At 44.0% G+C, this 13,431-nt stretch overlaps 1 protein-coding gene across 1 annotated transcript in view; it reads right to left on the bottom strand.

The window, feature by feature from the left end:
- mcf2l2 (MCF.2 cell line derived transforming sequence-like 2) overlaps positions 1 to 13,431 on the bottom strand; it is a 109,714-nt gene that overhangs the window by 5,242 nt on the left and 91,041 nt on the right. Inside the window, 5 exon segments of the mRNA XM_056603834.1 lie at positions 240 to 313; positions 7,551 to 7,666; positions 8,792 to 8,901; positions 9,926 to 10,036; positions 10,684 to 10,755. Of these exon segments, the coding sequence (XP_056459809.1) occupies positions 240 to 313; positions 7,551 to 7,666; positions 8,792 to 8,901; positions 9,926 to 10,036; positions 10,684 to 10,755 (483 nt within the window).

Raw genomic sequence — 13,431 nt, 5'->3', positions numbered from 1 at the left:
TGCTAGCTGCTCAAAGGGGCTAGGTCGGTAAGGAAAGGGGGGGGGGGGGGGATGTATCAGGAAGGAGTGAAGAGGTGAGCGAGTGAGGAATGAGTTGCGTCGCTGCCATCGAGCCAGGGAGATGTAAAGCGAGCCGTTGAGCGCGAGGAGGGGGGGGGGGTTTAGGAGCAAGGCTGAGGTGCATGGTGAGTGAGTGAGTTTCGCCGGTGGATAGAAACGATGATAATAGCGTGATGGACCTCCTTCCGCTGCTGACTGCAGGATGCTGGCCGGGACCAGCCCCGTCTCCTCTGTTAGAAGCTTCTTGACTAGCCTAGAACGACGTGAAATGCACATTGGATGCCAGGCTTGCCAGGCGGGTGTGTTGTGACGGACAACACACACGCTTCGACCTCAGTGTGCGGTTTGCTGCCAACTAAATGTTGAAATCCCTCAGCCGTTGGTTCGTGGATGCTGATGTTGCTAATGGGCACAATGGTGCGATAGAAAACTGGTTCTGACTCTATTTGACAGTGAACCAGGTAAATAGGCCTTTAATGCAGTATAAGGGCTGCGGCAAACACAGGTGTATCTCATGACATTTATTATTGGCCCTGCCATGCCCAAAGACCGATAATTACCTGAATGAGCTACACCTGTGTTACCCCTACTGTAACACCTCTGTGGTAAAGGCCTATAGTTTGGCTTAGATCATACAAAAGGACCAAGACCTTGGCCCTGATGATCTGTTGTATTCGTTATGCTGTGTAGACTGATTGTTTGCCCTTGTTTGGCTATATTATGCCATTGAAGCTTCCAGGGAAGGTTTTTATAAGGTTATCACATGAGGATGTGCCTTATGTAGGGTGTGTCCCTGTTGTTTGTTCACACATGATGTATCAATACATTCCGTCAATCAGGAGACACATTTGACTGGAAGGAAAGCAGTCTTCTAGTCTTCCAATAGTTTGCTTTAAGTCGAACCTAACCAAAGGAACATCTCAATTTATTTATTGCTACCCATATGTGTACAGGAGAAAAACATAGCTGATTTGGGGTTATTTCGTTCAAGATTCAGAAAGAACGATTTTCTTCATGTGTTTCTTCTTCTTCCCCACTGCCCTCAGACTCCTTAACAACATATAGGAGTCTGTTGTTATTGTTATTATTCTACCTCAGCCCCCCACCGTTTACATTTTGCTCATGCACTACGGCACACTTTCTTGGATTTGCACCATTCTGTTTTATTTAATTTATTTTAGCTTTAATTTATTATTTCATCTAGTTGCTGCTCTTCTATGTATCTTACTAATTGTATATTCTATATTGTTGCAGTTTTTTTCTATTTTATTTGTATATTGTATATTGCATATTTTTTATACTTCTTTCTTGGCATTCACTCAAAAAAGGAAGAATTTCATTGTATGACTGAGAACGTGTTTCTTATTATGCATATCACAATAAACACTTTGAATTGAATTGAATTTTTAGATGGCAGCAAACTCACAGATTATAAGCATAACAAACAAGCACTCACACACACATGCGCCCGCACACACACACACACACACACACACACACACACACACACACACACACACACACACACACACACACACACACACACACACACACACACACACACACACACACACACACACACACACACAGACACCACACCATTTCGGTGGTGACAAGAATTAAACATTTTCACAAGATGCATTTCACTGTTAGCAAAAGACCTTCATGGCATGGTTTATAGAATTGTGATGTATTGAGTGCATTAGAAAACAAAAACATCCAGGTTTTATCAGGGAGATTTCGACGAAGCTCAGATTGTTGACAAACATGAGAATAATTTACATCTTGCCGAGTTCTAATTGTGCTTGTCTGACTCACTCAGGAAAAATGCAATGAGCATGTCCTCTGAGGAGGCCAAAATAGACAATATGGCGGCCTATTAACACGTACTGAAAAAAAAAAGGTACCAACAATTAGAGGTTAGAGTTTGGGGACGTGATTCGGGTGAGAAGACATAAACAACGAGCACTAGCATACTTCACAGCTGTCCGTCTTTTTATCACCAACAACCAAGCTGAGGAACATCACAGACACAAACACGCTGCATTGCATTCTGTCCGACTATAAATGACATCAACTTGTTACATTTTCCTCCCAAAAAGGCATTTGCTATTTTAGATGCAAGATTTAAGGGCATAATCCTCCCTCATTCCTCTCAAGTTGTACATTCAATTTGTCCAAAACTGTACTCTTAAAATAATGATATCAAAACAGTAAAAGGAAAAACTCTCAGGAGATTGGATAGAGTGATGAGCATGAGCACTTTGGACAAGATAGGAGATTTTATTTTTTTAAGGCGTCTCAAATATTCATGAGCAGATGAAACAAAGAGTGAAAAAGGAGCAGATTCCAAACTGTTTTTAAGGATGGCTTCTTATCTTCCAGGCGGATCAGTCACTGAAAAAACAGGGCAAGAGAACTCACTTGAAAACCCCCAAAAGTAAACTTTTTCTCTCTCTCTCTCTCTCTCTCTCTCTCCCTCCCCCTCCCCCTCCCCCCCTCCCTCCCTCCCTCTCTCTCTCTCTCTCTCTCTCTCTCTCTCTCTCTCTCTCTCTCTCTCTCTCTCTCTCTCTCTCTCTCTCTCTCTCTCTCTCTCTCTCTCTCTCTCTCTCTCCCCCCCTCTCTCCCTCTCCCTCTCCCGCGCCGATTAATTCATTAATTCAAGCCATTGATTTGTTAACAAGGCAGTATTAACTTTTCAGGGCAGAGGGAGTGGTAATCCGATGGATAGATCAGATGGAGGAAAGGGAGAGGGGATGGAGAGAGAGCAGGAGAGAGGGGAGGAGAGCTAAACTAATCATGGTGTTTCCAAGCACTAGAACCTGGGCGCAGATAGGACTGAGAAATAGAAAAGACCATACGGAAGTTCAAAGGGAATTATGATTTCCCATTCACTGGTTTTCTTAAATTTGAAGTGGGGAGGGAGGGGTGGTAAGGGGGGGTTGTTATCGACCTTAAGTCAATCGTGTTCAAGGTGGACACACACACACACACACACACACACACACACACACACACACACACACACACACACACACACACACACACACACACACACACACACACACACACCTAACATACACAAACACACACACACACACACACACACACTCACACACACACACACACACACACACACACACACACACACACACACACACACAACCTCAGTAGCTATATTTGATTCAATTAATTCAATTTGCAGTACAGTTAAAAGTAGGACAGACTCATTAATTATGTAACAATAAAGGTGTAAAAAACACCCCTAGAGAATAAAAACTCAGCTACCTTGCCTTTGGTTTTTTCAACCATTAAATAAAATGAATAGCATATTTGATATACATTTTACATTTTCTTTAGACAACATGACATATCCCATAGGGATGTAGTCTTGCTCACGTGAGAGAGCAGTTAATATAATCCACCCATTCAATCTGCTAAAGGAATAGAAGGAACCAATAGACTACATGAGGTCGCGGATTTAAGTAAATGTTGCTTTAGACTGTAATATGACATGTATGTATACATGTTTTACGTCTGCTAAGCTAGAAAAATCGAACTCCAAGCCAGGGGGAGTTTTCGTACCCACCGAGAACGCCCCTCAAAAAGTGTGTGAAACACCAAGTTTGCATTCAAACTTTACTTCAGTAATAGTGTGACGTCAGACTGCAGTGCAGTGGCCGGTGCTAAAATGCAGAAGTCGCGACTCCAGGCTACTTGCAAAGCTACTCGGAGTAGTGAATTTGGCGACACACGCGCAAAGCGTTTGATCGATCACAACAGAGTGGTTGTGCTAACCAATCACAGCAGACTGGGCTACTCGGGAGGGGGGGCTTAAAGCTTCATGATACAAAACAGAAAGTTTTTGAAAGATGCTGAAATTGGTTTTGCAGAAATTAACAGTGTGAGAATAATAAGGGGTATTTTAAACATACATGCATGTAACCCTATTGTAGTTGTACCCCCAAATGCAACCCTAAAAAACACTAACCCTAAAAAAGCATGATATGGGATCTTTAAGATATCTTAAATTTCAGACCGCACACAGTTGTAAAGTCTTGCGAATGAATAATAGAAAAAGCTGAAAATAGGATTAAGCCCAAATATCTCAATCCTTTCTGTTTTTATTGTATCTGTAACCGTAGCTTTCAAATGAAAAGTGACAGTAAATACAAGAAAAATATAACCGCAAGCGGTGATTAACGGGTCAAGAACACACTAATGGAAGATATATAATTATAACATATAATTGTCACATTTAAGGAAAGATGTTCCACTTATAAACCTGAACTGCAGCCTCATTCACATGGTCAAAATGTCTATCGATAAGCTGCTTGGTCCCCTATTTTCTGTAACTTTCAGCAATTAAAGAAACAAGTGATGCTGGAAAAAAGACGATGGAGTAAATTTAGTGCCAATATTTTTTGATGTGAAAACATAAATTTCACATCAAAAATCTTATCGTAGGTTAAGATTTGTGAACAGCAAATCATAAATTCACAACTGTATTCACAAATGCACAGACAATGCTGTCTCTTACGACAGACTTTGTTGTGGTTACAGATCTGCGTTTTTGCATTTGTCGATCTGATCTTATGGATACCAATAAACTGCTGTGGAGACACCAATGTTTATGGCACTATTTCTAATCAATGGTCTAATCAATTAGAGACATTCTAATCAATGGCCACCATTTGTATGGCAAGCAACGTCGCATTTTTCAAGAGGCAGTAAGGAACAACCGCAGCATTGACCTGCATGGGGCTGTCCCTGAGATCGTGAGCTGCGTGCTTGGATTGAAATGGTTTGAATTAACATTGTGTGTACGTATATGTGTGTACATGTGTGTTTGGTTATTTTGCGCTATTTGAACTGTTTCAATGTCTCTGTTAACTGCTTTGTCCTCTTAAAAATGCAAATGGAAGATGGTCTTCCACTTTTTCCATCCACAATTCAAATCAAGCAGGACCGCTAATTCACCCACTTGTGCAATGGACCAATCACACGTTGATTCTAGCCCGGGGAGTCCCCATACACTACGAATCACACTGTGCACTCAAAACAAAAGATGTGGAAACCATTTATAGAGCATGTTTATCTTCATATTCTTTAAACTCTAACTCACCTAATTCAATTAGCCAATATTGGTGACAGATAGGGGTTGCTAATCCTTCAGTGGATTACATTTTTGGATTATTTAATTTAGTATTTCTTATTTATATACTTTTTTTTATATACTATATACTTTTTTTAAAACAAAGAAACATGAAAATAAATATGGCCATGTGCTGAAACTGAGCTATTAATCAAAATGATAAGTAAATCGCACCATGCATGAAGAAAAACGTTCCCTAAATATCCCTTGGGCGCACACAAAAAGCAAGCACACACCCTTTGTGTACAGAGCTAAACTCAGCTGTATAACTGTTTAACATTTCTTGTGTGTGTGTGTCTTCTAGGAAAATCGCATTGCATTATGTTCCGATAACTATCAAAGCGTTGAGCTCTGGAGCGTTGAGCTCTGGAGCGTTCATGAAGTTAGGCTCCGTTTGAAATTTCAACATGTCGCAATCTCTGTCCCTTTGACGGCACCGACGCCCATGTTTTCATCCTCTGGGCAAAATGACCCGTGAATCTCCGACATTTCTACCCCAATCCAAAGAGGACGATGCAAAGGGCTTGTGCATTTTGAAAATAAATAAACAAATCCCAATGCGGGGCTTGGGGGTAGTGTCTTGAGCAGTGTACTGGAGACATTTCAAGTGTCTTACGTAGCTCACTTAAGATCAGCTGTAAACGTCAACATGTGCACTTGCTGTCGTTCTCCCTGGAGGCAGTTTTTAATTCCTTTCAACGGGAACGCGTATCTTTTGCTCCATTTGTTTTTACACATCATCAGTTTTTTTTTGGAGCTGTGTAACATTCCGTGAAATTAATAACACTATATAGGGAGGCATAATGAGTCAAACAGCATGTCTTAATGGACGACTCAATCAAAAATAAAAATACTTTAGTTAGATAAGATTCCACAGATCTCATCTAACCAAACTTTGTAAGTTGTGGCTATTGAAAACCACAGACAAAATAACACACACAATCAAGGGCACTCCCTCTAATGAACAAAGGTGAGGCAAACTAATAACCAATTGAATGGATTCCTCTGGTTATCTGAGTCGTATTCATTATCATGTTTTATTTGACAAAGTCCCTGAGCAAGAGACCTTACCCTGTTGTCTTGCATGGTTGACACCGCAGTCTGTGTGTCAATGTGTGTGTGAATGGCTGGATGTTACATAATATTGTTAGGCGCTTTTAATGATGGTTAGAAAAGCGCTATATAAATGCAAGTCATATAATATTTACTAACCATTACCATAGCATTATCATTCCATGAGTTTTTCTGAATAAAAAACAAATGGTATTCTAGGAATATCAGGGACAGAAAGGTGAACACTACCACTTCATGTTAGTTCTACAAGCTGTAGCACAACAAACCACATTGTGTAAGAATATATTAGAGCAAATTGCTATGTTTGTTGGAACAACAGCGTTTCATTTAATCTATTGAAGAGGATGATGGCGTCTGCAGATATAACCTGTGTTAGCTTAAAAATGAATGAGAACACTACTAAATAGTAGAATGTCCAAAGATGTTGTTCCCCTTGACACTAAACTATCAGTAAAATAAAAGTGCTACCGATTTGAAAAAAACATACAATACCAAGTCAAAATCTAAGTATATTCCCAGCGTATTCACAGGCTACCTTTTTTTTTCACTTTTTTATTTCTTTAAATAAGGTGTGTATGAATCTATTTATATTGGTCTACAAACTAATGACCTGAATCCTCTAAAACAAAGCTGGAATAAATCACTACACGCAGTTGATACGAAGCCAAGTGTGGCCCTGGCATGAGAGAAAGGGAAGGACATTAATAATACATGTGTTCAGCTGGGAGTGCTTGGCCAAAAATATGCTATTCCCCTGGGACACTCGGAACCCAGATAGGTAGCGGCGCCGCAAATGGGCCGCGAAACGGGGGGACTTAAACTGTACTTATTAACCGTATTGAGGGCATGTGTAACAAATTAAACACCTAATGCGTCCTGACCTCAAAGTAAGTCTCGGCGCATAAACATAGCGCTGTTATTATTTTTAAATTGCTCAAATGGGATGGGGATGTGATGTTCTCATGGAAGGCAATAAGTAACACCGTTCCTTTACTCGTTCCCTCCGCGGGAACACAGCGGCGGGCTCAGAGATCGCACCTCGTGTGTCCCCCCCCCCCCTCTCTTGGAACACAATGTAGTTAGACGGAAAGGTGTGAGATTGTTTGTTTCCAAATCCCCCAGCCTATGTAGGGAGAGTGAGGAGGGGGTGAGGCGAGGAGAGGTGAGGTGAGGTGCGGTGAGGGTTTGCTGATGTCCAGGCCGAGGTGGTGGGTGAGGGGTGGGACAAAAGCTGATTGGACGAGCGATAGGGCGGACTCACCAGTGTCCGTTCTCCGCCTCCTCGAGGAACTGCACCAGGTCACCTGACTCCAGGGACAGGTCCTTGGCGGCACACGACTCGTAGGTCAGCTGCACCCGGAAACGCACGCTGTCGCTCTACCAGAGAGAGAGAGATAAACAGACTTGTTTACTCATACGGACATTGTGTGTGTGTGTGTGTGTGTGTGTGTGTGTGTGTGTGTGTGTGTGTGTGTGTGTGTGTGTGTGTGTGTGTGTGTGTGTGTGTGTGTGTGTGTGTGTGTGTGTGTGTGTGTGTGTGTGGTAATTCTGTGTCTTGTGTGTGTGTGTGTGTGTGTGTGTGTGTGTGTGTGTGTGTGTGTGTGTGTGCGTGCGCGTGTGGGGGGTAATTTTGTGGACATATAAGAGCCAGCTTATCCCCGCTCAGCATGCGCTGCTGTGGATGGTGTCAAAGAGGAGAAGTGTGTGTGTGTTTTTTGCACTTCTGAGTACATGGATGTGTGCATGGATGGTGTGTTTGGGTGCGTGTATGTGTATGTGAGAGCGTTTGCATGCATGTGTGTGTGTGTCTGGAGACGTTCTTGAAATGAACACCTCAACACATTTTTCCCCTGTGCTATGATTCTGAGCTCTCTCCCATGTGGGGATTATGACAGAGCTTGACACCGTCAAGAGCGCCTGCAGAGGTTTAATCCTTTCTCTCTCTCTCTTTGTCGTCTCTCTCTCTCTCTCTCTCTGTCTCTCTCTCTCTCTCTCTGTCGCTCTCTCTCTCTGCATTTCTCCCTGTCGCACTCTCTCTCTTCCTGTCTCCATCTCTGTCTCTGTGTTACTCCCTGTCCCTCTCTTTCTCTATGTATATCTATAGATATTTATTGCCCAGTGTGTCTCTCCATCGGCCTCTCTCTCTCTCATCTGTGATCGTTTGTTTCCTAAATGTCAAGTCGTCATCGTGAGCCTCTAATGAGACGTAGCAACAGGAAGTAATTAAGCAATAAAGGCTTCCTCTCTTTGAGTGGGGCAGAGCGAGGGAGGGGGAAAAAAAGTAGAGAGAGGGATGAGAGTGGAATTAAAATGAAAAACAGATTAGTGAAGGATGTGAGGAGTGCACTTGAGGGAAGGCGAGCGATAGAGGAACACGGCGGAACAGAGGGGAAGCAGATGGACGATTCATCCCCCTCCAACAGACGCTCTCGGCGACAGGCAGAGGAAGGCAGAGAGATGAAAAAAATAAAAAATACCTGGAACAAATGAACGGGCACCTACATTTTTGTTGCTGCCTTCCTCTTCGGAGGAATTGGACAGCTCCTCGGCGCTGGAGGGGATGGGCTCGAAGTCCTCGTTGTCCGTGGACCGAAGGCACTTCTGGTTCCAGCCTAAGGGGACACACACGGAAAAACACACGCCGTGGTGAGCTGCCAGGCAGGCACACGCACGCACTCACACACACACACCGCCTGCAGGCACCGCCGCCGCCCCCCTAAGCCTCCATCAGCGTCTCCCGGTGGTAAATGGGAATGTCTGTTTGTGATCGTTTTAAGGCTTGGTTATGGTTCCACGTCGACACAACGCAAGAGGGTTTACGGACCCATTACGTCCTTGCGGACCCTCCTTGCGTCCACCCCGAGGGCCTGACGTGCGGCACAAAAATTGTAACCTTGAGTCAAGGTGACGCAGCAGCGAGGGCTGTGATTGGTCCGCTCACTAAAACCCCAAGCAGAACCAAAACAGGAACCATAACTGAGACTTTAGGTGTGCTGCAGCTAGCGTATCACACGTTATCATACGGGCAGACTAATGATTAGGTGACCTCATCTGATCACCTTTACCGGCATGTACCTGGATCGAGCCTAGACAGCAAATTGTGTGCATAAATAATCATGTGTGCATAGTGGTAAGGAACAGTTCATATACTCATATACACAATTGAACACAATTGAATCTGCATGCAAACATAACCTATGGATCTATTTTGGAGAATTCATTGCAGTGCAAACCATAAAGAATATGGAGAAAATGAACAACAACTGCAAAAAAACATTTTTCAATGCAAAATGATGGACAAAGGACAATGCCAACCCTTCAGCAACTTAAAAACACCACAATTAAAAAAACGATAACAATAACCCCTCAAAGTGAACAGCGCACCAGGACAAAGGGAAAGAAATGATGGGAGAAATATTAACAAACAGCGTTGAACAACACAAAATAATGGGCCAGGACCCGACAAACCTTTCAGCAACTTAAGAACACCCCATTTAAAAACAATGAAGCTATCTCTAAAAAGCGAACAATGGAGGAAAATAAAGGGCTCAACAATGGCAAAGGAGAATGGAGACGTTGATGGACAGACACACAGCGTCGTGGGCGGGAGCCTCTCTCGCTGCGAGGCCCCGTTACCTGGCTGGGAGGTGGACCTGGGCACCGGGACGGTGTGGCAGTGCGACTTGGTGTCGGCGCCGATGACGCTCTGACGCTTCCTGATGACGCCGATAGTGCCACGCAGCGTGTCTGTGAGAGAAGCCAACACGCCTGTTTATCCCACCGGCCCCGCTTAGTCATCTCTGTGGCAAAACGGCGGACTCGCACACTCGCGGCAGCGGCTCCACCCAAACAATGAATCACACTTGACTTGGGGTGTCGGTAAATAAGTACAAAAACGAAAATAGACGCACGAAACGGAACCGCTTCATTGTGGTTCATTTGGACACAACAAAAACAAACAAGGAAGCCACTTCACTGTCGTCACATAACAGCCACCAAACCAAATCGATGAAATAGCCTAATTCTCATGCACCGACTTCACCGGGAGCTGACAAGGATGCAGGCCGCCGTAAACAGTCCTAAGACACACACTGATATACAGGTCCGGAACAACAACAGGCACGGGTGCATTCAAAGTGTTCAAGCAAACAACGATAATCAGGCTCATTGCAGATAAACAGGCTACATTCATGTGGAATAAACACACACGTGCACACATAAACACACAAACGCACACACAGAGACATCGAAAGGTGGAGACTTCCAGAGATAAACAGATCGATTTCTTTCTCGACACAATCAGGCAAAGATGAAAAAAACTAAACTAAACCACAACAAGGACGGAAGTGGCCAGCAGCATGCATTGAGCTGGCGCCTCTGGCAGGCAGCTGTACCTTCGTAACCAAACGGGGTGGGATCGCTCTTTATCTCATGTCTCTTGTTCTTTATGCCAGCTGAGAGCGCACCTGCACAAGGGATTAAGGAGTTTCAGAGGTTGATACAGATGTTGGATTAGATTAATCAGTATATAAAGCCACAATGTGCACGGTGCACAAAGAAATACATGCGGTAAAAGATTGTCGTGTTGTGATATTGCTGCATGAAATATGTATTGGTAGAGAAGGATCTGCATGGTCAAAGTAACAATTATCCAAGACAGGAAAAAAAATGCTAAATCAAATCGACTCCAACCAAGTGTAATCTCGTCTAGTCTCAAATGGTATTGATTATTACTAAATTTGCTCCTTAAAGGAGAGAAGATGCCAGATCACAACTTGATGAGCTACGGCTCTGCACCTCTCAAATCAACGAGAAAGAGGTGGTTGACCAGCGAGATACATTGTGTTCAAAACTCTCCTCTTGTTGGTGGGTGTCTGCTACTCTTTTATCACTAAATCTGCTACTCTTTTATCACATTCGTGAAGAGGGAAAGGGAAAATGATAATGGAAGAGTTCAAGAAAATATGCTTTTTTATGCATATTATACATTTATTTCTTATGGTGCCATCCACCACCTTTGGTTAAAATGAACTTTACATCTACACTCCTGATGCAAATTGGACTTATTGCAGTTGTGCCTGCTTTGAATGTCATCCCCACGTTCTAAATGTCATCGTATCAAAATCCCTATTTTCTAAACTCATTTCTATTGAACAGAAAGCGTAAGTATATTATTTTCTTTTTCAGTGTCGGTTTTGGCGATGGAGCCTTGATATGCCTTATGCATTTCATTTTTGAGAGACAAAGGCAATGGTGGAACTGTTCAGAGAAAGCAGCGTTGGATTGGTAAGATTCTGGATCGCCATTATCTTCCGTATAGCCCTCATCAAAATTTGCTGGGACAATATGGCCATGGCGTCCCACATTACATTAAAGGTCATGTAAAGATCCGGAACATTTTCCCTCGTAGGTGACCTGGGAGTAACGGCGGAAAAAATAACCTCCAGCAAACAGCTTCAGGGGCGACCATAAGGAATAAGAGCAGAGAAACAGATATAGATCTTTCCGTCGACAGACAGAGAGAGAGCGAGAGAGAGAGCGAGAGAGAGAGAGAGAAAGAGCGAGAGAGACAGAGAGAGGGAGACTCGGAGAGAGAGGGAGAAAATGAGCGCAAGAGAGTTAGAGTGCAAGAGAGAAAGAGATAGAGAGACAAAAACAGGGAGAGATGGAGAAAAAGAGAGACAAAGCGAACCAGAGAAAGCGAGGGAGAGAGAGAGAGAAAGAGAGAGTCAGAGAGAGAGAGAGAGAGTGAGAGCAAGCGAGCAAGTGGGGGAGAATGAGAGATAGTGAGAGATAGTGAGAGCGAGGAAGAGAGAGAGGAAGAGAGGGAGTGAGAGAGACGGAGGGAGATAGAGAGTGAGAGAGAGGTAGAAATAGAGAGAGAGAGAGAGAGAGAGAGAGAGAGAGAGAGAGAGAGAGAGAGAGAGAGAGAGAGAGAGAGCAAGGAAAAGCGAGAGAAAGACGTGAACATCTTGAAGGGTCGATGAAAGGTATACCTTTTGTGCGTCGAGCGGCAAAGGAGGAGGAGGTGGAGGAGCAAGAGGAGGCAAGGGAAGAGGCGAGGGAGAAGCGGCGAGGGGCTTCCATTTCCTTGGAGGCGGGCTCTAGAGCATGGCGAGGGGGGCGGGGGTTCGAAGCCAGACAGACAGACAGACAGAGGGACGGTGGGGGGGATACGACAGCACAGAAACAGAGGGAGAGACCACATTAGCAGAAACAGAGGCAGACATTATTGTCATGAGAGACTGTCGTTAGAGTGAGAGAGAAATCATGGGGAAAGTAAAGTACAGACAAACGTGACCCCAGAATAGAGGAAAAAGTTGAGACGGGCAGCGATCATCACAGGGGAGGAAGGGAGCGACAAAAGCCCAAAAAAAGTGTCTGACACAGAAGAGATGGAATGATGGAGCAACAGAGGAAAATAAATAGGATGAAGCAGAGCAGAGCGGGGGAGGGCAGGCGTGGGCCGCGTGACAGAGCGAGCCAAGAGACACGCAACGGTCAGGGCAGGACGAGAAACAAGACAGATCTCATTATCAACCTCTCCCAAGCCATCCTGTTGCACACGTCAATGTGAACACACTCACACACACGCCCACCAAGGACAATACTCTACACACACACACACACACACACAGACACAAAATGCAATACAATACTCTATACACACACACACACACACACCCACACACACACACACACACACCATAGACAATTCTCTGCATACACACACACACACACACACACACGCACTAAAGATCATACTCTATATACACACACACACACACACACACACACCTAAGACAATACTCTGTCTCCACACACACACACACACACACACACACACACACACACACACACACACACACACACACACACACACACACACACACACACACACACAAAGACAATTAGCCTCTTCAAAACAAAACAAGGAAAGCTGGTCACCTTATGTGCATCCCAAGTGACAGGGTGTGCGGAAATGAATTAATAACCATGAAAAGAGCACGCTAAGACGCATGCATGATGTCTGTTGTGTTGCATTACCTTCGTGCTCAAGCCCCCTATAATAAGTGCTCAAGCCCCCTATAATAAGCAGTGTAAGCGACATAGTGGTGGTTTATGTATGAGCGGTGGCTTGC

This window comes from Gadus chalcogrammus, chromosome 12, assembly GCF_026213295.1.
Source record: "Gadus chalcogrammus isolate NIFS_2021 chromosome 12, NIFS_Gcha_1.0, whole genome shotgun sequence".
In the NCBI taxonomy this organism is placed as follows: Eukaryota; Metazoa; Chordata; class Actinopteri; order Gadiformes; family Gadidae; genus Gadus; species Gadus chalcogrammus.
This window is presented reverse-complemented; position numbering and strand designations above follow the sequence as displayed.